At 31.8% G+C, this 25,043-nt stretch overlaps 1 protein-coding gene across 2 annotated transcripts; it reads right to left on the reverse strand.

The window, feature by feature from the left end:
• Positions 1-1,463: 1,463 nt before the first annotated feature.
• On the reverse strand, positions 1,464-11,792 carry LOC124915247 (inorganic pyrophosphatase TTM1-like). Of its 2 annotated transcripts, none has more exons than XM_047455933.1 (12): positions 11,653-11,792; positions 10,999-11,344; positions 9,656-9,770; positions 9,209-9,404; positions 8,999-9,112; positions 8,717-8,890; positions 7,650-7,844; positions 6,064-6,186; positions 5,871-5,986; positions 4,128-4,248; positions 3,138-3,398; positions 1,464-1,912 (listed from the first exon to the last, which is right to left on the reverse strand). In XM_047455933.1, exons 2-12 carry the CDS (start codon positions 11,336-11,338, stop codon positions 1,691-1,693), a joined length of 1,977 nt encoding a protein of 658 aa, XP_047311889.1. In that variant the 5' UTR covers positions 11,339-11,344; positions 11,653-11,792; the 3' UTR covers positions 1,464-1,690. The 2 variants fall into 2 exon arrangements, with proteins under 2 accessions (XP_047311889.1, XP_047311897.1); XM_047455941.1 differs by having other exon boundaries at positions 10,999-11,345; positions 11,660-11,780.
• Between the last annotated feature and the right edge of the window lie 13,251 nt (positions 11,793-25,043).

The raw sequence follows: 25,043 nt of genomic DNA on the forward strand, positions 1-25,043 counted from the left end.
TGTAGTACATCTTAAAACATTTTTATTTGGTGAAATTTTATTAAAATTTGTATTAATAGAATTCTAGTTTCTGCCTACAATCTTTACTGATTCATTGCATCTGAATTGCTTTTGTCATGGTCAAGAGATTTCAGAGTTATCTATAGATTCAAATATCAGCACTCTCAAAATAGAGGAAGTTCTTTTAAATATCAGCACTCTCAAATATCAGTATGTGCTACTTTTCTTAATTAATATATTAATATATATATATATATATAATAGAAAGAAAGAAAAAAAAGCTAGACTTATATACTATTAAAAATTAATGCTGGCATTAGTAAACAAAGTTAATTTTTTAAAAAAAAAATAATATATATTAATTAAATATTTATTTTTTCTTTTCCTTAATCCATTATATTTCTCTTCCCTTTTTTCATCTTCTTTTTATTTTATTGGTGTTTTGTGATGAGTTTGTTTTATTATAATAGTTTTTTTAATTTTGTGAAAAAAATTTAACAATTTATTTTTGAATTTTGTTTTACTATAATATTTTTATGGAGTGATTTTTTTTAATATAAACAAAAATAAAATTAATAGTTTTTTTATTTAATCTTTTATTGAGAATTTATAATTTTATATAGAAGTAAATATTCAAAATAAAATAGTAGAAAAAAATCAAATTAAAATAATTAAAGATTAAATATTAATATAAAATATAAGAACAGACTAAATAAATTATAAGGAGATAAATTTATTAATTAAATAATAACATTAGATTTAAGAAAAATAACATTGGTTAGATAATCCAATTTTGAATAATATTTAAGTTTAAATAAACTTTTAATAGTTCATATGTCTAGTTTAGATAAACTTTTTGATGTTAAAAAAAAAGTAAAAATTACAGTCTTTTTCATCCTAGTTCAATATAAGAAAATTGGAACCTACATAGATTGAAGAAATGCAAGTCTTTTAATTTAGGAAGATTGATATCATGCTCTATTTTTCTCCAATAAATTAATCTTTTTGTTTTACATAAATTTATTTATACATACTTTCCCATCCCCATATTAAGAATTTGTTTTGAAAAATAAGATTTTAGTATTAGATTTGTTCATATGTTAATACTATAAAATTATGTTTACACCAGCAATCACTAACAAAATCTCAATGGACCAAATTCAAGAAAGAAAATAGTCGGCAAAATTTGTTAAAGAATACCTTTGAAGTTTGAAGTACAACATTACTGAAATAATTTAAGATAACCTCAAAATAAATTAATATGCATGGGCCTCAACGAAAGAAATTTTTTCAAAAAAAGGAAAAGATATAAAGACAAATCTAAGAAGCAAATAATTGAGCTCAATCAAGCCTTTGGATTCTTGACAATCCTCACCAAAATCTAAATAGAAACCATCATGATCAAGTAACACCATCCATTCTTCATCTCTTAACAAAAGTACTTATAGTTATCTTGTTGAGTGGGTCTGTCAAAAAAATGACATCTTTGGGGAGAATCAACAGCTAGCATAACATGATAACAATCACCACATTAAAGAACATCACACCACATTAAAGGTCGAACATTTAGAGTCTAGACTTTTAACAGTAAGTATTTGGGGGTACGAGATAGAACCCGATTTTAAATAGACAACAAAGATATGTATATACTTGTGTTTATTTATATATTATGTATGTATTAATCACATTATCATTTTTGGGTTGATTGAGACCTGAAATAGAAGATGGCAAGGCCACCAACTGCCAAGGACAAGAAAAGGGAGGAGAGGCTAATGGCGTTGATATCCTCAATTTTCCTCCTCTCCGTTCTTTCTTGTCGAGACAACTTCCCCCCCAAGGACTCGTGTAGAAGCTTGGTTAGATTGTCAATTTGGTGCATTATTTGATTCTGTGACCTTGCTATAAGGACTACCTGCACACAAACAACATCCAAAAGGAGACAATGAGCAAGTTCCTATTGTCGAATTAGAATTCTTTCATTGTTTTGCTAAATTGGTAATCACCCGAAAGTAATTTTGGGTTCTTTCTTTCGGTTTATTTGGTTTGGAACATCGTTCTTTTGATTCTTATATAGGTCCATACTTTCCCTTTATGATTTATTCTGATGCACAATCTTTTGTTGTAGGGAATTATTCATATTTTAACATAGCCTTCCCAAAAAATAATTTTGAATCTCCCCTACTCCATACAAGTAACATTGTTTCTTCTTATTTTAATGTAGAATCTATCATTATTTTGGGACAGGTGAAGTGGTAAAATGAATGTTTGATTGATCACAGGATGATCCTTTTTAGTCTGCTATTGAACATTATGGAACCAAAAAAAAAAGAGGAAATCTATTAATGAAACTCTTCTATATTTAAATTTCCAGAGGGAACATAATTTGTAACAAGGTTTAGACCAACCACTACACGAGTCTTGATTCTGCTTTAGCCAAACACTCACTAAGGTAAACAACATCTATTCCTTAAGTGAGATAGTAGCAATATCAATGGACTTTGGTTCATTGATGTCTCACCGTATATTTCAAATGAATAAAGGACAAAATACTCTGGAGCAATCTATTATCACTCTATAACCACCACCAACAAATTAAGAGAAAAAAATGCTAAATTTGAACTAACATTCTAGAATGAGGATCAATGTTTTATGTATGACTTGATCATGGAAAAGTTAAAAACAAATTATTTTCCACAGTTATGAGCCTGTCTCTGTGGTACAAGAAAAAAAAACTTTTGACCTGGAAGCAGCAAATCAAACCAAAAACCCAAAATGATATCTGAACAGAAGTTAATCTACCAATAACCAGATTGAAGTTTTAAGTGGACGAAAACAAATAAAGTCTAGACAATCATTAACATAAGTTGTTGCATGAATATTTTTTTATTTTTCAGTCCTGGAATTTTTTTGAAATTATACAACGAAGATTCATTTCATAAAGGAGGAATCTGAATAGGATGGAATTCTTTGAATGGATAAGAATCTAACTATTCCTTTTCATTTCTGTCCTTTTGTTTCTTTTCCTGTCTTTGAGTGCAAAGTCAACGCACCTCTCGTTTCACAAACTTTTAATCTTATAAGTTGACATTCTTTCAAAAAGAAAAAGAAAAAGAAAAACTTAAGATTCAAAGCATTACCTCTTCCATGAGTGGAGACTCCTTCACTAATTGAGAAGATGATGAAGAATGGGGTAGCATTGAACCATTGCTTAAGCTAGTCATGAAGAGAGCAGTGGGGGCAACGCCATTACAGGCTTCAGCTTGCAAAGCTAGATTTTGCTGGCTTAAAGAGACTTTCCTGTTGCAAAACTTGGAATTCAGTTCTTCTATCCGAGATGTAAATTCATCCATTCTCTCATTCAGCATAGAGATCTGCTCGGAAAGTTGGTTAATAATTCCCTGAAATTTTTTAATGATATTCATAGGTAAACATTTATACCACTGACCCATAATGCAGCCAGAAGAGAATTTTAAATGAAGAATTATGAGTTTTTTCTTGTCCAAATATTACATACTCCACTATTTATATGCTAATATCCCATTAACCCACTAACGTACTCTATTTGTTACCATACTATCCTTATACTATTACCAGTTACCTACTACGCCGTTACAATTTTCTTTACGCATTAGATACAAAAATAATGAAAGAAAGACACAAAATCATTTGGTCTACTCCTTAATTTGTATAAGTTTGGAGAAATGGTTGAAAGGTATTCATGGAACCACTGTTATGAAAGAAGAGTTCAATACTTTTTATGCCAAATATCAAAAGTATAGCCCTTTGTATGCTTTGTACCATCTACTCCTTAAAATATAAGCAAGTGCTGCCCTTTCCCTTTTCAACCATAATTGCACTTATTAACTAAATGTGCTTTATTTATTCACATTTAAGGATAATATGGTCCAAAACACTTTGTTACGATGGATTATTAGGGTTAGGTTTCTCAACTAGTAATTTGTATTTATAAAAACCGATAAAGCCTGGAGTAAAAAGCATACTTGAAATTGAAATGAAAATCAATAATAGAGATGCAGATCCAGTCTATAATGGTAAATATCCTATAAAAAATGACCCACAAAAACAACAGTAGTCCAAATAAGTATCTGAAGACAAAGATAGATTACCTGATTTGCAAGTGATGCCTGTGAATCATGACCTCTTCCATCAAATCGTCTATCATTTACATCAAGCTTAGGAAGCTTAGAGAGGTTCTTGTTTCGTGTAGAAAATGAATGTGACAGACCACTGCCACCAGATAAATAATGCATGACCAAGATGGGATGAAGAAACTTTATATGACATATTAACTGACCTAATCGCTAATGATGAAATTATGGAAATTGAATGTGACAGACCTGCCAGTATATACATGCCTGACCAAGATGGGATGAAGAAAATTTAAATGACATATTTAATGACCTAATCACTAATGATGAAATTATGGAAATGTCAACTAAAATATAAAACTGAAGATTTTAGAGAATAAATAGTTATCCCTGAAATCATACTAATTGGACTAATGAAACTTTGGAAGATATGCAGCAATCAAATATTTTAATTTCTTTTATTGCATATTGCATTTTCCTTATTTACTTTTGTCTACTACTTACTCCCTTCCTCTATACTAAACTTCAGGGTATCATAACTCTCTTCAATATTACTCTGAAATCAATTCCTCCTTGACATTGCTTTCGTCTACATCACACATAAAATTCTTCTAAAGGCTCAATTCTTTTTCCACATCATGTATGGAAAAACTACTCTTGAAAACTCATTTCTAACAGGTTACAAGTTCACCGGAACAAACTACCTTCAATGAATTCCATGAAGATCTTTGTTAGAGGCTAGGGAAAAGAATAGCATCTTATTGAAAATGGTCTCGTTGCCACCGATTCCAATCTCAAGACTTGGAGTATTGAAGACAGCCTCGTAATGTCGTGGTTGTTAAACTCCATGACATTTGAAGCCGGTTCTAACTTCATGCTCTACCTAACTGTAAAAGAGACCTACCCTCAAAACGGACAACACCTCCAAAGTTGTGTTTGGGACTCTACATCTTGCAACATAACCCACCAATAAAGAATGTTTCAGGTTATTCAACTTCTCTTTCAAACAAAAGTGCCAAAATAATGTCATGACATCGTAGACTTGGACATCCCAGTTTTTTGTATTTGGCTAAACTACTTCCGAACCTATTTATCAATGAAGCCACTACTTCTTTCAGTGTGAGACTTGTCAATTTGTCAAACACACTCGATCATCTTAAGCGTTGCATACAAACACTCCCACTTTAACAACTAGCTTTCAAGGTGTGACTCTCCTAGGGGTTGTTACATTGGTATCAGAGCGGGCCACTGCGTGGAACCATTTAGGCTGGGATCTCAGGGAGATTGTCGGGGACCTTGCCCGCTTGGACGTCGGGCAGCTAAGCATGGAGGATTGTAACGTTCTAATGGTTAAGGAATGGCTGTCGTAGAGTTGTTACCTACATACTCTCAACCTCTAACTTGATACTAAACTTCAGAAATAAAAATACATCTACCCTTTTGGTAGAACTTCATGGGCTAAGCCAATACATCATTATAGATAAATTTAATATTCTTTCACTACATTTTACATGACAAATACCATTTAAGATAACTTAGTTAAAAAAATATATGTGACTAGAATGCACTAGATTGTTTTACCGGGAAACAGTAGAAATTCATATCAAATTACTATTAGTTTGATGAAAAAAAATGTCAATTCAATTATAATAAATGATGAGGGTGTTATGTGTATCTCAGAAAGTACTAAAATTGTTACATAAAATGAAATGGAAATTAGCCCACAACATAAACAAAAGAAAGCCGATATCATGAAATTACCTATTCAGATACTTAATTCTCCTGTCTGCAGAGGCACGTGAAAGAGCCTCTTTAGGGCTTGATAATACCATGTCATCATCTATGCTAAGCTTTGTTTTCAGATCCTCAGGTAACGCCTGGAAGCTTGAGTGAGTTACAAATCAAAGCACAATGAGGATATTGCAAGATAATAAGCTAAAGGAGTTAGTTATACCATAACATCGTTCACAAGCTTCTCCAACTGGATTTGTTCAATATATGTTCGAGAAACATATGAGCCATCTAAACCTAGTTGATCGGCAATATACTTGACGTACAACCGATCTTTTCCTTGTACCTAGAATAAGTGGGAAAAATTAAGATGAGATCAGTTTGCAAATTTAAGTAGATTAAACAGATTCAAAAGACAAAAGATTCCATTATGGCAAAAACTAAAAGCTGGATAATCAACTATTTTCCTTCTTTATTTTGGGATAATTTTATCATTGAATCTTTTCCATTTCTTTCTCGCTTTATATCAAACAAATTAAGAATGTCCTTGTTAGAATTAGAATCCTAGTGTTCTCACTCCATCAACATTGTGTCTCCAACTTTCTTGGTGTGGGATATTATTATGGACTTGATTGAGAATGCTAGACATTGATTTGGTTTTCGGTTTGAGTTTTTGTTGTTCTTGTCTTTTGTTACCTTTCTTTGCTATGATTGTAAGGTCCCTTTGTCGCCTTGTCAACGAATATTTAATGAAATTGAACTTACTTTTTTTTAGAAGTATGAGATAAAGGTAGAAATGATTAAAGAATTGACATCAACATTTGAACTTCTGCTTTTAATACAAGATTTCACTTAAAAAAATATTTAACTTTTCCAATGGAGACACCATGGTAATTGTGAAGGAACAATTAAGAGAGAAGGCAGAGCCTTCGAAGAAACACGTAAGAGGCAACTGTGTTTTATACATGGATCTGAAACAAACCAGGGGAAGTGGCACCTTGAAGGCTTGAACCTCCAAAAACCTAGTTTCATGTAAAAATGATGCAACCTAGGATTTCAAAACACAAAGAACCTCCCATCTCCACACTTCCCACAAACTCAACAACCTCGTACCTAGGCAAGTTCATGCCCGACCACCAGATCCATTTTCAATCTCAACTCCAACTCCAACTAGAGGTTGTGGAGTCAATGACAGGAAAAAATTAGTCAATCGACTAGAAACGATAGTCCAATAGACCCAAAAATATTCTGATAGAAGGGAAATGCAATTATGTCCACAACTTGGCATTTTAATTTGATTACTTAAACTAGAATTACTTCTTTTTTTTATTTTGAAAAAAAATACTTAAACTAGAAGTATTCTTATAGCATTACAACATATTTTCAGAATGATATTTCATCGCCATTATATATTTTTGAGTCTCAAAATTACAAATTGCTGAGAGAAACAACAGACAGGAATTGTTCCATAAAGTTAGAGAATGAGAAATGAAAAAACATACGGCACAAAATCTGAAACTCTATGGATGCTTGAAAGAACAAAACATGCTATAATGCAGACTTGAATGGTTCTAAATGTGTACAAGAAATATTCTACAAATGAGTACTATGTACTCATAGCAACTCTTGCAAATGGCTTTAAACAATCCATCATGTGAAAGTTAGCATCAAGATGTAGTGACAGTCAAATGTTGCTAATAATGGAAGAAAAGAATTCCAATTGTCTACCCAAAAAGTTAAAGGTAATCAGGTGTCAGTTAAAGGCTAAACAGGGTTCTAAGCACTAAACACAGTAACTTTTTACAGTACCTGGACATACTTTCTGTTAAGTTGCTCCAGCCAATCAATTTTCACACATACTTTCTCATCTGAAAACACATGACTTCTTCTTTTCAAAATAGTTGCAATGGTATAACCCAAAGCCATTAGTCCTCCAAGAAGACGAACAGTCACTTCAAAAGTTATCCTTGGTGATATAATGAATGGACTATCCGTAACCCATTCCTGAGAACAACAAGCAAATTTGGTTATTAGACAAGGTTTAATTCTTAAGGCATACTTTTCTGGATTACAATTTTCTTTAAAGATAATCTTCTTCTGGATGACAACATATCTGGAAAAGTCCATACAAAAACATATCTCAGGACGTATCTCTTCCACTGTCGGGCCAAGAATTTGGATTTCAACAAAGATGTGAAAAATAAGCAACTTAATGATGCTTACTGTCAAAAGTTGACAAACTCTTCAAAGGGTAAGCAGATTTGTACATAGATAGATATGTGTAGCAAGAAAATAAAAATAAAATATTTTTGGAAAAGTTAAAAAAAAACAAATAAAATAGTTTTCAACGAGATAATAAAATTATAAGTGGCTATAACATTCTCTACTTTGTGTTTAAATCAGAAAACAGCATCTTGCTCTTGACAATACAATATAAAGCACCTTACACAGGTTTGTAAAACGCTTCTATGTGAGAGTCCAGGTAAGACTGTTTTAAAGTCCCAATAGATACATGAACTTTGTAAAAAAGAGCAAATACAAACACAAACTAATTAAGGAGAAAAAATCAATCAGTACATTAACTTAATATAACATTGGAACTTATACATGAACTTAATATAACATTGAGCAAATCAATACATGAATTTCCACCGCTGTCATTATCTATTTGTTTTATTTATAATGTATGCATGTGTGAATTAGAAATTAGATGATTTATTTAATCAAACATCCGAATCTACATTGACTTGTTAAAAACAGAACTGGCACTCCTCTAAAGCTATCTATTTACCAGCAATGTAACAACAAAGTTTGACCAATTCTCTTGATCATGTTTCTTAATCGGGAAAATTATGAAATAGAAAAATGAACATTACCTCAAACATAAGATTGTATTTCCCATTCTTGTTTCTCATCCTTAGATATGATTGGCATGCTTCCGGATCTTCACCTGGTGGTAGAAGATAAATATCATAGGTTTCCTCTGTAATTTCCTTGTGCTGCTCAGAAAGGATTTCCTTTATCTGCTCAGCAGCAATGTTACTCGTTGACTGAATTAAGAGAAAGCACTTCATCAGAACCAGAAAAACGAGAGAACAATTGGGCAGATCATAACCACAATTGTTTAACTCAATCTAGAACAAAAGAAGAAAAATAACCTTCAAAATATACGTGGGATTCTGAAATCCAGTGAAAGGGTTGAACTTGTTAATAATTTTTATATGTGCTGTTTGTAGGTCCGGCTCAATAAAAGCTTTGTACATCGGATAAACCTGTGTTAAGTAACTTTAGTATGCCACAACATTTATTCATAAAAATAAAATAGGCAGTGCCATCTTGCAAAGAAAATTAAAACTGTAGAGAAGAACCGTTTCAGAGATCTGATGAATAATTTCTTCAGGCTGTTGGCCAGCACGTTGGATATCCCTTAAAACTCGCTTGACAAGGTCAAAGTGTACTCCACCAGTAATAGAGACTCGGAGATCGAGTAGAGACCGAAGCTTTTCACTCAAGGCATGAATACCTTCAATGATCACAATGTGGGAGCTAGGAACTTCAATTGTCCTATCCAAACAATTGATGTGGTTAAAATATAATACATGGAGAGACTTTTGGAAATTCAGAGAAATAAATACTTGAAATCTACGGAAGCTCGTCTTAATGCCACCAAAAACTAATAAATAACCCAACTAAAAAACTTGACTATGCTATTATTTCCTTATAATTATGTGAACATATAGACATCTAACATGGTATCTCAACCAAGAATAATAAAGGAAAAGAGTCAAGCTAGCAAAATGTGTAGGAACTCTTACCTGTAACCAATGCGAGAACTAGACTTAAAGTCATACACAGGGACTTGAACAGGCTTTCCTTCCCTTAAACCGCGAATATTCTCAAGCAATGTATCATAATCCGGCACACGTGGATCTGTGTCAAAATTAAAATGTATTTAATTCTTTATATAAAGTAATCCCAACCTCAAATTTATTTAATTGGCAAAATTAGCTTGATTCAAGGAGTGCTTAATCTGTATCCTCGATCACGGCCTTCTTAAGAAGAAAGGGATCACACATGTGAATAGATGTTGCCTTTGTCACATTGTTTATGAATCGGCATCTCATCTGCTGCTTCAATGTTGTTATGTTAGAGAGCTTTGGTATCTACTCTGGAGTGCTCTCAATCTTGTTACTGTTGCTTTCTTAGAGTCCTATTTTTAATACATTGACCTTTTATTGACAAATATAAAAATATTAGTTTTTTTATAAAGAATTAAAAGTAGTAATTGTGACCATTGCGGATTTTTGGAATAATAATTTGTATAATTTTATTCCATTGTTTCTCTTAAGATAACTCTTACTCCTAAAAACATGGAGTGTTTAAACTTATAATAGGGTTCAAGATCAAAGAAGGTAACATCCATTAAAGTTAGAATAGGGATCATAATCAATCATAGGAAAGAATCCTAAGACTGAGAATAGGATTCTTTGTTGAATTTCTCCCCTTGAAGCTCAGGACTTGGATAATAAGGTACATGATCAAAGAGGGACGGACATTCTCATAGGCCTACTTCTCCATCTTTCTCTCACACACCCAAATATAGGATTCTTTGTGAGTATGGTAAGCCAATTCATGAACCAACTCATACAAGAACATATGAATGGTGTGTACCGAATCTTATGATACCTCAAACTAACTCCCGGGAAAGGTCTATTGTTCTGGAAAACCGAAGAAAAAGGATGACTAGAAGATGGCCTTTCAGTTAGCTCCTTTTCTGTTTCACATGCTAATTAGTCTTTCCTCTTTCAAGATAAAACAAATGCATCTTTTAGGTCTAAAACATAATATGATTAGCTGATAAGTCCTTCACATGGATTAGAGACCACAATCAGGCCCAAGATGGTTATAGAATATTGGAATGCATAGAAGACAAAAAAAAATCATTTGAAATAAAGCAGCAATTCAATATAGCTATATAACTTTTCAACTGGCTTCATTGGTGATAATTAAGTGGGTTTATTCAAATACTGTTTTGATTAATGCTCAACTTACCAGCTCTAACGAAGCAACTCTATGAACTCACCTAAAACAATAACATTCTTTACTGGTTTCCTTCTGAAATTTTAAAGAAAGAAAACAAAGAATTGAAGCTTCTTACCATCAAAATTCCCATCAACAATGCGGCTAGCATCATTATAATTGTCCATTGATATGACTGCAATGCTGGGAAGAAAGTTCGAAATCTTCTCAGTGAAGACAGATTTACCAGCTCCAGATGGACCAGCAACTCCAACAACAATAATCCCCTCATTCTTCTGAGCCAACAACTGGCACGCCCGTATGACTATGAAGAATCCTTTCTCAAACGAAAGAGTATCTTGAACTGGAACAATCTCAAAACGATCAGAATCCTTTCTTTTAACCAACTGAACTTGGTCTCTTAATAGACCAGACCTCCTCCTAGGTGATTCCACTTCAGAAGAGGTGGTTATAGCCATTTAAAACCTGCAGATTCAGTATTCTTCCACACTCAAATTTAATAAACAAAAAAGATAAATTGATCCAATTCAATAACTGTCCTATACCCAGGTTTAAGAATGTCTAATGGAAAATTATTTAGCATTCTATAGGTGTGACATATGTTAACTAAAGTCACATCAACAACGATCTTCTCTCATTTCAAAATACAATTGAAGTGAAAAGCAAAGATATTCAAAGTCAAATTGGCTGTCTCAGCCGAGAGCATTCGGTAATTTTCTAGAATCCCCTAAATACGAAGAAAAACATCAGAAGAAGAAGAAGATACACTAACCCAACACCTGAAGAGAAGGAAAGGGTAGCACTAGTGGCTAATTTCGGTGCTTCGAGGCCCAATTTTGGGTTCCAAAATACTGTTTCAACTTTCTCCTCCGTCAACCAGAGTAAGAATGAAAATCAAACAATAATCTTTACAGCATCTAATCTATTGCAGATGGCCACTTCTAAGTGGGGTAAAAGACAGAAAGGGATCATTTGAAAGTGATTACAAAACTCTGGTTGATTGTTGCAGTCAACCAACTTCAATGTATTCAAAAATAGTTAAATTGTTTTTTAATATTGTAATAAGTTGTTGTTAGGAACAAATATTTCTTTATCTTACCCATAACACTTAGCATTTAGGATGATGTCATCTCACATAAATGTTGGAAATGATTAAAAGAAATTTTATTTTCAACCTTCTCTTCTTTAGGGCACAAGAGAGAAAATGGGCACAAAAGATCCCACTTTTTTGTTCTTTTTTGTTTTTTGTTTTGTTTTTTTTTTTTTTTTTTGACCATATGTCCCTCTCAAAAAGATTGAAATGATTAAAAAAAAACATTATTAACATTCTCTATGAGAAGGCACAGATGATCACGCCTAATAATAGAGGGGTGAATATATGACATTTTTGTGGTCTGGATTAATCAACAACTTCTGTTTGTTTGGTTACCTGTATTTGCGGGTTATAGGTTTAACCCGCGTGGATATTCACATCAAAAGAGACGTAGAACTCAACTTTCTAAAAAATCATTTTAAAGTGTTTTTAATTGAAAATCGAATTTTAAATTTTTTATTAATTTTTGTATACTTATTTGTATAACTTATCTTATTTTATTTTACCTATTTTAGTAAGTTGAACTAGTTTATTTAAATTATTAAAAATTAGCTTATTTAATATATTTTTAATTTTTCTTCTAAAAACAGTTTTATATATTTTTATTTTATTTTTACACTTATTAATTAAATTATTTAAATCTATACAAACTAAAAACAAATGGGTATGACCCATGAGATCTTCTTACTTTCTTCCATTCCATTCCCTCCATTTCTTTCTTTTGCTATCAATATGAAATCAAAGATTCCATCATTATTATGATCTTTCATTGTCTAGTCAAGAACCTCGGTCCCTCTTTAAATTCAATTAATTATTTTCATCCTTAGACTATCATTTTGGTTAATTCAAACTAAGTAGGATCTATAATATTGAGACGGTATGTTTCAGAATCTAGGAAAATATGAGATTAATCTATTAAGTTTTAGGATGAGGCAATATACACTTTTCCATAACACTTATATGGTCCAATTTTTTATTACTAATTAATTAATAAATATGTATATTATGTATTAAATAAAAAAATCAATTATATAATATTTTTAATATATATATTATGAATTTTTATACAGTATATATATTATAACAATATTTATTTATTTATAAATATATATATTTTTTAATTTTAAATAGTATAGTATTTTAATTTTATGAGGCACAAAATATTTTTTTGATTGGGGGTCCCCTGATTGTGAATTGAACCTATTTCTAAATGATTTGATTCTTGAACAGAAATTTAAATAACACCTTTTATGTACAAATTTTGGAATATGTTCATGTTTCCCAATTCTAGAATTTTAAAATCAGTTTTTAAATGATTAAGACCAAAATACCTAATAAAATATGTCTTTTATTAATATAAAATAAAATATTTAAATAGAGGTTAATTTTAATATTTAAATTGATAAAAATAATTGATTAAGTAGGTGATATAATTGGTGAGTTTTATGATAAAAATTTGATTTTATCTCAATAATTAAATATCAAACAAGAAGATTTTTTTGACTTTTGATTTTGAAATTTTAGATACATTCTCATAATTTGCTTTGCTATTATATTGGTTAAAATATCTTTTTTGTTATTTCGATATACCAAGACTATATCTAAACGAATGATTAGAAACATAAAGTTCTATAACTATACACATGTTAAAAATGGGATATAATTTAGTCGCCTGATTGATTTTGGGATAACTTCTAATAAAATGTGAATATTGAATTTTTATAAATGTATAGTAAAGACGGTGTTCTACGTGCACGTATCCAAGATTTGAAGTTACGATGTGTTTAAAAGAAATGAAATGAACTTTAAGAAATAATGGAGAAAATTAAGTAAATATTTCATCAATACTCAATAATAAATTAAATTAAAAAAATTAAAAAATTATTGAATTATTTAACCTTATTTTATTAATATATATATTTGGGGATATGAGCCCTAGTTCAGGTTCGCCCGAATTTAGGTTCACCTGGGGCTCACGAATGGATGGACAAAATGATAATGTCATCCCAAGCACAAGAAAAAAACAAAATTTCTTTTATTTGCATTTTTAAAATATGACTTCAATTTTTTCGGTTTTTCATAGAAAAAATAGAGCGACAATTTAAAATAAAGAGGTTAAATCTGCCTAAGTTTAAAATTAATTCATATTTTCGATTTACCTTATTTTTATTACGAGTCAACTTAAGAAGGGAATCATTTTTCACATCCATTTTACGAAATCGAGTGATAAATAAGCATATAAGACTCGAATTTAAAACTTAATAAAAAATATAGGAGTTACATATTCCTAATTGATTTTTTTCACATTTATTATTATTATTATTATTATTGTTATTATTTATTATTGAGTTTAGCTTTAATAAGAAATAAAATGAGAGAATGGGCTTCACCCAAAACATTCATTTTGTTCTAACTAAGAAAATGAAATGGTTGACATATGAGCTTAGACCCAATTTAAAACCTTTCAAAACAAACTTGCCCAAGGATTGGGCTTTGGCTTAGTTTGAACAATTCTTTTTTCCTTTTTAAATATAAAATAGATGTGGGTTATTTAGGGACGGGTTTCCAAACAATTTGATTATTTAAAAAATAATTATTGATGATAATTTTGAAAAATAATTTTTATTCATTTATAAAAGACTTAAATATATTAATATATAATAATAAATTAAAAAATAATAATTTAAAATTTTTACTAATTAATTAAGTATTGTAATAGATGAAAATGAATTGGATTGAGTTATTTAAATAACTCAAACTGAGCAAGCCTTCACATAAAGCCTAACAAAGTTAACGAAAATATTTGGGAGCCAATTGACCGAGTCCATGAATCAACTCGCGAATACAGCCTAATATTTTCATCCCTTGGAATATAAGTCGTACCAGCCAAACATATATATATATATATATATATATATATATATATATATATATATATATTCATCCCCTGAAATATAAGTATGGAATATAAGTCGTACCAGTCAAATATATAATATAATATAATATAATATAATATAATATAATGTTAAAATAAATACCAACTGAGAAATAACGAAATAAAACCTTAAATTAATATCAAAGTATTAAACAAGTTAATTATAAAATGATAGTATAAAACTAAAATGATAATTGAAACAAACCAATTCTAAGACAGAATGGTCATAGAAATGGTTGAATTTCTTGTAACAATAAAAAACAATAGAACTTCTATTGCATGAAGCTAGAAAAAGAGATAGTCAAAAGGAGGGGATAAATGATTTATCAAAACATAATATTCTCCTAATTAATTGAGTATAAGAAATGAACAATTCAGTATGAAATCAAATCGATAATGTTGAATAGACTTGAATAGTTGGGCCTTCTTAATGGGTCGGTCCAATTCTCTATTTGTTAAAGTTTCTGTATTAGGGTTTCAGGGGATCTAGTGATATATAAACTTGTGTTATAACCCTAGTTTGTCACATCATCTCTATAAATAATCTTCTCAATAATAATCTCTCTCTTCTGGGTGGACATAGCCAAGTTCTATCTTAGTGAACCACGTTAAATCTCTGTCATTTTTATTGTTTACGTTATTCTCACGCGTTTTGTTCTAAGAAACTGGTATCAGAGCTTCAGACTATTCGATTGTTTGTTTTTCAACTGAGATGACAGTAGTGAACATTAAAATCGACAAGTTCACGGGGAAAACAATTTTAGCATATGGCAGATCAAGATACGGACTTTGCTGAAACAACAGGGCCTATGGGGGGCACTGAAAGTGTCATCAGGAGAAAATATAACCGTTGAGATGGCCATTCTGGAGGAGAAGGCGCATTCAACAATAATGTTGTGTCTTGTAGACGATGTTATCATCGAGGTCTTAGAGGAGGAGAAGGCCACTAGGTTATGGTTGAAGTTGGAGAGTCTCTATATGACAAAGTCACTCACCAATAAGTTGCTTCTGAAGCAACGTTTGTTCACTCTACGAATGTAGGAAGGTATGCAAATCTGAGAACACCTAGATCAATTAAATTCTATTATGTTAGAATTAAGAAATATTGATGTTAAGGTTGATGATGAAGATGCTGCATTAATCTTGTTAGTATCTTTGTCTCCATCATATGAAAATTTTGTCTAGTCTTTCATTGTTGGGAAAGATACAATAAGTCTAGAAGATGTCAGGTATGCCCTTCATTCAAGGGATCTACGTCATATGGCGTCTGGTACAATTACAGATAGTCAAGCTTCAGGGTTGTTTACCAGCGGAAGTAATGGGCGAGGGAAAGAGAAGAAACGCGATAAGTCGTTTACTTCGAAGGGTCCTAAGTCGACTGATATCTGCAATTACTACAAAGAGAAAGGACAATGGAAGAATGAATGCCCTTTGAAGAAAAATCCATAGAAATTTGATTCTGGTTCTACAGCTGTTGCAGAAGATAATATATTTTCTGACAATGACATTGCTCTAGTGGTAGATGGTCATACCCATCAAACTGATGCATGGGTTCTTGATTCTGGAGCTTCGTATCATATTTGCCCTCGAAGAGAGTGGTTTAAATCCTACAAACAGGTAGATGGTGGCAGTGTTTCTATGACTAATAGTTCTGTTTGTAAGGCAGTTGGGATTGGCTCAATCAAGATCAGGACACACGATGGTAGATTATGTACACTAAATGAAGTTAGACATGTTCCACTTATCACTAAGAACTTAATATCTCTAAGTATGTTAGATAGTAAAGGATTTTGGTTCAACGGTGAAAGTGGAGTTCTAAATATGTGCAAGGGTTCTGATGTTATTCTGAAAGGTGTCAAGAATGACACATTATATTTTTGCAAGGTTCTACTGTCTCAGGTTCTGTTTCTGTTGCATCCTTAGAGATTCACAAGGATGATATGACTAAACTTTGGCATATGAGGCTCGACCATATGAGTGATAGGGGGATGCAAATTCTAGTAAAGGAGGATCTTCTTGGAGGTCACAAGATCAAGAGTCTTGACTTCTATGAGCATTGTGTTTTTGGGAAACTACATCGCAACAAGTTTCCAAAGGATATTCACACGACAAAAGACATACTTGATTATATCCATTCAGATTGTTGGGGTTTAGCTAGCGTTGAATCTATTGGAGGTCAGAGATACTTCTTAACAATTATTGATGATTTCTCAAGGATGACTTGGTTGTTTGTCATGAGAAATAAAGGAGAAGCCTTTAGATACTTCAAAGAATGGAAAACGTTGGTGGAAAATCAAACTGAAAAGAAAATTAAAAGGTTGCGAACTGACAATGGTCTGGAGTTTTGTTCATTTGATTTCAATCAGTTCTGCAAGGATGCATGGATTGCTCGACATCATACGGTAAGACATACGCCATAGTAGAACGATATAGCCGAAAGAATGAATAAGACATTACTGGAAAGAGCAAGGTGCATGCTCTCTAATGCAAAGCTTGATAAAAGTTTTTGGGCAGCGGCGGTGACTACATCATGTTATTTGATAAATCGTGGGCCTCAAACTGGGATTAACTGCAAAACACCATACGAGGTATGGTTTGGAAAATCTGTTGATTACTCGGGTCTAAAAGTCTTTGGTTGCACAGTTTATTATCATGTTAGTGACGGTAAACTAGAGCCAAAAGCGAAGAAAGAAGTATTTGTGGGCTATGAAGATGGTATAAAAGGATACAAAATATGGTCTCCATATAAAAAAAGAGTTATTCTGAGTAGAAACGTCATCTTTGATAAGAACTCTATACTTAACTCTATTGAGAAATCTGTAGCAGAAAGCAGTAGTGCTAACAAACAGATGGAGTTAGAAACTACTTTACAAAAGGAAAAAGAACCCCACGTTGAGGGTCACTAGCCAGAGTCTGAACAATTAGATTCTCAACCATCTAAAGTTATTCATGAGAGTGTAGTTGAAGGTCGGTTAAGTAGGATTGGAGTTAGACCGCCTCAGAGATACGGTTATGAATATATGGTTGGTTATGCACTACAGGTTGTTGTGGAGGAAGTAAATACGTCTGTACCATCCACTTACAAAGAAGTTATATCCGGGTTTGAAGCTGTGGAGTGGTTCACAACAATGGGAAATGAGATGGAATCACTTCACAAAAATCATACTTAGGAGTTAGTCTCTTTGCCTACAGGGAGAAAGGTTATTACCTGTAAATGGGTTTTCGAGAAAAAATATATGATTCGAGTTCCTTATTCTAGTGCAGTAGGGAGTTTAATGTATGCTATGGTTTGTACAACTCCAGATCTGGCATAAGCAACGAGTGTTGTGAGCAGATTTATGGTACAACCAGGGAAGGATCATTGGCAAGCTGTAAAGAGGATATTCATGTATCTATGGGGAACTTTTGATGTTGGTCTCATATATGGAGGTGATACACAATGTCTGATCACTAGGTATTCAGATTCTGATTATGCTGGAGACGTTGATAGTAGGAGATCTATGACTGGTTATGTATTTACTCTTGGGGGCTCAGTTGTTAGTTGGAAAGCGACTCTGCAACCTACTGTGACTCTGTCTACAACAGAAGCATAGTACATGGCATTAACAGAAGCTACTAAAGAGGGAATACGATTGAAAGGACTAATTAGTGATCTGGGCCTACATTAGAATCAAGCAACTGTCTTCTGTGACAGTCTGAGTGCTATATGCTTAGCCACAGATCAAGTTCATCATGAACGGACTAAGCATATTGACGTGCAATATCATTTCCTAAGGACTGAGAAAAGGATAAAGATGAAAAAGGTGAAAAAGGTAGGAACTGCTGACAATCCTACTGATATGTTCACCAAACTAGTTCCTCATAGCAAGTTCTAACATTGTTTGGACTTGCTTAACGTTAGAAACTGTTAGTTTCACTAGGGGCAACTTTAGAAGAGGGAGATAGAGAAGATTGAACATATGGGCATTGACTAATGCATCTAGGCCATCTAGGCATTGACTAATGCATCTGGGTATTGACTAATACATCTGGGCCATATGGCATTGACGAATGCATCTGGGCCATCTAGTATTGACTAATACATATGGGCCATCTAGCACCGGAGAGTGCATCTAGGACATCTGGCACCGATGAGTGCATCTGGGCCATTCGGCACCAGCAAGTGCATCTGGGCCATCCGGCACCGGCGAGTGCATTTGGGCCATCTGACATTGACGAATGTATTTGGGAGAGCTGGGCATTGACTAATGTACATGGGACATCTGAGAGAATTCAAGTCAAGGTGGAGATTTATTGAATAGAGTTGAATAGTTGGGCCTTCTTAATGGACCGACCCAATTCTCTATTTGTTAGGGTTTCTGTATTAAGGTTTCAGGGGACCGAGTGTTATATAAACTCGTGTTATAACCCTAGTTTGTCATATCATCTATGTAAACAATCTTCTTAATAATAATTTCTCTCTTCTGGGTGGACGTAGCCAAGTTCTATCTTGGTGAACCACGTTAAATCTCTGTCCTTTTTATTGTTTACGTCATTCTCACGTGTTCCGTTCTAACAGATAATATAAGACAAATTTTAACATGGAAAAACCTCTCTTCAAATCGAGAGTAAAACCACAAGACCTGAATATTTTACTTAACAATCTACTATTATCAACAAGGTTATAAGAGTTCACTCTAGATATAACCAAACTAGAGTCATTAATCAATTGCATCAAGATCACACAATAATCTTGATAAATAACAACAAAAAACAATAAAGAGCAAGATTAATCAAGCATACAAAATTTTCAATTTTAGTTGTTCGTTGGACTAACTTAAAAGCCTCAAAAAATATATCTTCACCGTTTGGAATGTAGCCCCAAAATAACTAACAAGATGTCAAAGTTTAAGTCGATCAAATATTGCAAACTCCGACAAACAATTTTCTTTTCTGGGTGCTACCCCTAACCCTGAACTTGTTTTAATCTGTACTCTCTTGTTGTTGTCCACAAAACCCAAAAAAACCCTTGATGAAATATAATGTCCTATCACATAATATTATGTGGACATAAATATAAAGCATATACCAAGTTCGATCTCTCCAATTAGGAGGAAAAAACCAACAGAAGAATAACGTTTGACATCATCCATGTCCTTGAGATTTAATACTCCTTAATGTGTTGGTCTTGATCACGAACACACGTGGTTGCAAATGGAAATGAAAAAGGAAATTGACATGTGAAATTTAAAATTTAGAAAGAAAAAAGTTGGGCAATTGATGTTAGAATGAATCGTCTAAGCGTCGAGACTATTAAAAGATTGAACATAAATAATTTGTTACCCAAATGTTAGAAAGAAAGAATCTCTTGAAGAGCTAAAGAAGTAAGAATAAATAAATGAAGTGTCATCTTCATCTTTAATAACTCATTAATTTGTATCTTAGGGAGGTTGTAAGGATAAGTTTTAAAAACTTGAAAGATGTATGAATGTGTAAAACATCCAAACACAATAGTATATTCACATAAATATGATTGTTTTGTAAACCCAATAAAATCCATGTTGGAAATGTGAGCATATTCCTTTCTCTACTAGTAAAAAATAACTTTTAAGAGAACAAGAATTCTCAATGAAGCCAATATGCCCTCCGTGATCGAGGGTGACAAACGCTCTCAGAAGGTGTCGATAATATGGTTGTCGGTGAAGAAAAAATTAATATCATCGAGAGAATTTGTTGCCTTCAGAGATAATTAAATTCTTTTACCGAGAGTAGAGTCAATGTTCTTAGTGATAATCAGCATTTCTAAAAAAAATATAATCTGAAATCTCCATCCGGTTGTCCAAACTTAATCACCATTTTTAGAATCTGAGTAGGGTTATATTCTAGAAATGTATTCAAATAGAAAATAGTCCAACAAATTACATCAACAAATCAAAAGGATGAATAAGAAGAAGAACGGTTGAATCTGGAGTACAATCGAAAACTCAAACAAATTACCGGTTGAATCTCGAGTACAATTAATGTATATATCTACTACATCAACAAATTAGTAAAGGATGATGAAGAAGAAGAACGATTGAGATTTTCCGATAGAAAATAATGAATAGAATGAGAAATGTATACCAAGATTCAGATCTGCAGGTGTAATTCGTTTTATCGTTTCTTCTACTTCTTTAGATCTGTGCGGATGGTTCTGATGGGATCGAAGCTTCACAATATGATACTTTCGTCGAGTTTGACAGCATGTGGTAAAGTCCGAGCTTGTCTTATTTAGAAGCGGAATCGTTTCTTAGAGTTTAGTGGGGACTTGTAACAAACACATGGGGAGCACATCAAGTGTGGTAGAAACTGTCCTCATAAGGTGCCGGAACTGATTAGCGATGTAATGAAATTTCATCCATCCATATCCGAGAATCATCACGGAAATAGTCTTATAGAAGGAAGTCAATTCTCTAGAAGATGAAATAGAGGTCGGACAAGCATAAGAGGATAGTACCGGAAACATCATCCATCTTGATTTCAGAAAAGAAACCAGAGAGAAATCTGACGAGGAAAGAAACCAGGCGAATCGATTCAATGACATTAAATCGATTCGTGCATTTGCACGAAGAATAATATAAAAAACCGCGAAAAAAAATATTACGGTAAAAATGTGATAGCATTTTTAATTTTATTTTTAACCGTTTTAAGTTTATGGGCGGGTCAACAACAATTCGACTCAAGTATCCATTTACTCTCACATTGCAGAACGATCTCTAAAATAATTGATACATTTTGATTCCTCAACTCAATTAGTTTGACCTTTAGAGTCCACTTCTTTCACATACTACGAATGAAAAGAAAATGTAAATACTACCATCAAAGTAGCCCAGACGAGACTTATTATATCCATATGAATTATGTCACATATCTCTATAAATATGATAGAATTCTTCCATGATTGCTCACTAGTAATAGTGAAATCTATAGCGCATAGTCAAAAGAGAATGATTAAAAACTATTGATGAACCACCGCGTTTATCAAATTTGGTGTTGAATTTAAAATATAAATTGTTATTAGCTTAGTTGGTTAAAGGGTTATACTTAGCTTGTTAGGTTGCAAGTTCAAACTATACCTATAGCATTTTTAATTTTATTCTTAACTGTTTTAAGTTTATGGGCGGGTCAACCCACAATCCGACCCAAGTATCCATTTACTCTCACATATATATCCAAATTAGTGGTGTAAACGAGCCGAGCCGAGCTCGAACTAGCACTGGCTCGAGTTCGGCTCGACTCATTTTTTATTGGCTGACTCAGCTCGATCGAACTTTTAATATTAAGCTCAAACTCGGCTCGATCATATAATCATAGGCTCGAGTTCGGCTAGAAAGGATTGAAAGACTCGAATTTAAATATATTTATATATTAATATATTATATTAAAAAAAATAACTGAACAAGATTTAAGATTTTACCGGAGCGAGATTTAGGGCTTCGAAACGAGATATAAGTTTGTTGAAGAAGTATCAAAGGAAAGTCTCTTGAGTCTTTTTGCAAAATGGTGGTAGAAATCGTATATTATAATTGAGATAAAGTATAAAACATATTAGACTCTATTAAATTTATTTTGAAAAATAAAATACTTTATAGTGAAATAAAAATAATTTTATATCTTATAAAATATAATATATTGAGATTGCATATATTAAATAATATTCTAATATAATTATATTTTTTTATTTGATTTTCAAAAATGATGTTTATGCAATTAAATTAATATCAAATCTATATATTTCCTTATAAGTATTATATAATGTATATTTTTTAATTTATAAATATTATTCTAGTATATCTTGATATACCAAAATATTGAAAATATCATACCTTTTACGTACCAATAATTTTGGTATCGGTATCATAAATAATAAGTCTATAAATAGTCTTATGGGTGTTTCAAATTTTGATTAAAAAGTAAAACATAATAAATAAAAAAATTATATGATTAGGCTCGAAAAAGTTCGACGAGCCATCAAGCGAGTCTTACCTAAGCTCGAATTCGGCTCGAATCTTAAACGAGCTAGCTCGAGCTCAGCTCGAATTCGATTTTGACCGAACTTGAATCGAGCTTTGACCGAGCGGCTCGTGAATGGATCGGCTCATTTATACCCCTAATCCAAATTAACCACAACTCTCGACCCAACAATCTGGACACTTTAAAAATTAAGCATCATTATATATATATATATATATATATATATATATATATATATATATATATATATATATATATATATATATATATATATATATATATATATATATATATATATATATATATATATATATATATATATATATATATATATATATATATATATATATATATATATATATATATATATATATATATAGATTAGTTACTTAAAAAGTTGAACTTATATTGTTAAAATGTCCCGCTTTCATCAAATTTGGTGTTGAATTTAAAATATAAAAAGTTATTAGTTTAATTGGTTAAAAGGTTGTACTTGTTTTGTTAGGTTGCAAGTTCAAACCATACCAATAACATTTTTAATTTTATTTTTAACCGTTTTAAGTTTATGGGCGGGTCAACCCACAATTCGACCCAAATATCCATTTACTCTCATATATATATAAAAAATCACCACAACTCTCGACCCAGCAATCTGAACAGTTTAAAAATTAAGCATCATTATATATATATATATATATATATATATATATATATATATTAGAAAGTTAAACTTATATGGTTAAAATGACCCGCGTTCATCAAATTTGGAATTGAATTTAAAATATAAAGTGTTATTAGCTTAGTTGGTTAAAGGGTTATACATGTTTTGTTAGGTTGCAAGTTCGAACCATACCTATAACATTTTTTTATTTTATTTTTAACCGTTTTAAGTTTATGGGTGGGTCAAACCACAATCCGATCCAAGTGTCCATTTACTCTCACATATATATCCAAATTAACCATAATTTTCGACCCGATAATCCGGACACTTTAATTAGCTTAGTTGATTAAAGGACAATACTTGTTTTGTTAGGTTGTAAGTGTGAACCATACCTATAACATTTTTAATTTTATTTTTAACTGTTTTAAGTTTATGGGCGGGTCAACTCACAATCCGACCCAAGTATTCATTTACACTCACATATATATATCTAAATTAACCACAATTCTCGACCCGGCAATCCGGACACTTTAAGAATTAATAATTATTATATATATAAATAACTAAGTCGTTTAAAGAGTTATATGGGTAAATGTTTTATTAATTAAACATGGTTGTTTTTAAAGAGGTTTGTGATATTTATTAAATGTTTTCTAGTGGGTCTAAATATGAGAATATGGTTTTAGGAGGTTACCTAACATTTTTCATCAACTAAGAGCCAAACAAAGTCTGATGTTGGCCTTAAATTTTGTCCAAAAGTTGATAAGACATCCCTCTACATATTCATGGAATCATGGGTATGATTAAAGTTTTATCTTCTATAAATTTTGATTTATCGTTATCACTTTGGTCTCGCTTTATTATATATATTTATTTCGATTTTGACTAAAAATGATGTTTAATATTGTTATTTATTTTTAACTTTTCTTCTCTTTTGGTTTATTTTTTTTTTTGTATTTTATTTCCTATGTAACTCACGTTTTGGGCCATTAATGGTTGTTGAAACCACCCTTTCTTGCTCACAATTGATTCTAGTGTAGCTTGATATTCAAAAGAATGTCGCCTAATTTTTACTAGCTGATTTAAGGTAGAGAAGCACATTAAAATATTATGCACCTCCTTATTATTTTGATTTCTTGTAATGTTGTTACAATTGTTTATTGAATTTTAAATTAGAGAATTGGTTAACTATCATACTAGTATTTTATACCCCAAGAATAGAGATATCCATAATTTAATTTTATTATTCACATGAATGTATCACTTTCTTCTCTCTTTTTTTTTTCATTAAAAAAAGTTAAAAAAATAAACTAATTATAAAAAATCAGGTTTACTATGGTGAAACTAGGGACGACAAGATCAGTACCCTTGTATCTGATATCCATGGGTACCCGACGATCGAATTCGGGTATTTTAAATCGAGTTCGGGGTCAAAGTCGGGAATGAGGAGTGAAAAAGATTAACAGATCAGGTTCGGGGTTG

Source organism: Impatiens glandulifera, chromosome 1 (genome assembly GCF_907164915.1).
Source record: "Impatiens glandulifera chromosome 1, dImpGla2.1, whole genome shotgun sequence".
In the NCBI taxonomy this organism is placed as follows: domain Eukaryota; kingdom Viridiplantae; phylum Streptophyta; class Magnoliopsida; order Ericales; family Balsaminaceae; genus Impatiens; species Impatiens glandulifera.

What these genes read in the sequence shown, in the direction of transcription:
- LOC124915247 (XM_047455933.1), bottom strand. Translation starts at nt 11,338, where the DNA reads ATGGCTATAACCACCTCTTCTGAAGTGGAATCACCTAGGAGGAGGTCT. An exon ending in ATCCCACGTATATTTTGAAG is followed by an intron (nt 8,891 to 8,998) that starts GTTATTTTTCTT and finishes CTCTTAATTCAG; the next exon opens with TCAACGAGTAACATTGCTGC. An exon ending in AGTCTCCACTCATGGAAGAG is followed by an intron (nt 1,913 to 3,137) that starts GTAATGCTTTGA and finishes GTTTGTGTGCAG; the next exon opens with GTAGTCCTTATAGCAAGGTC.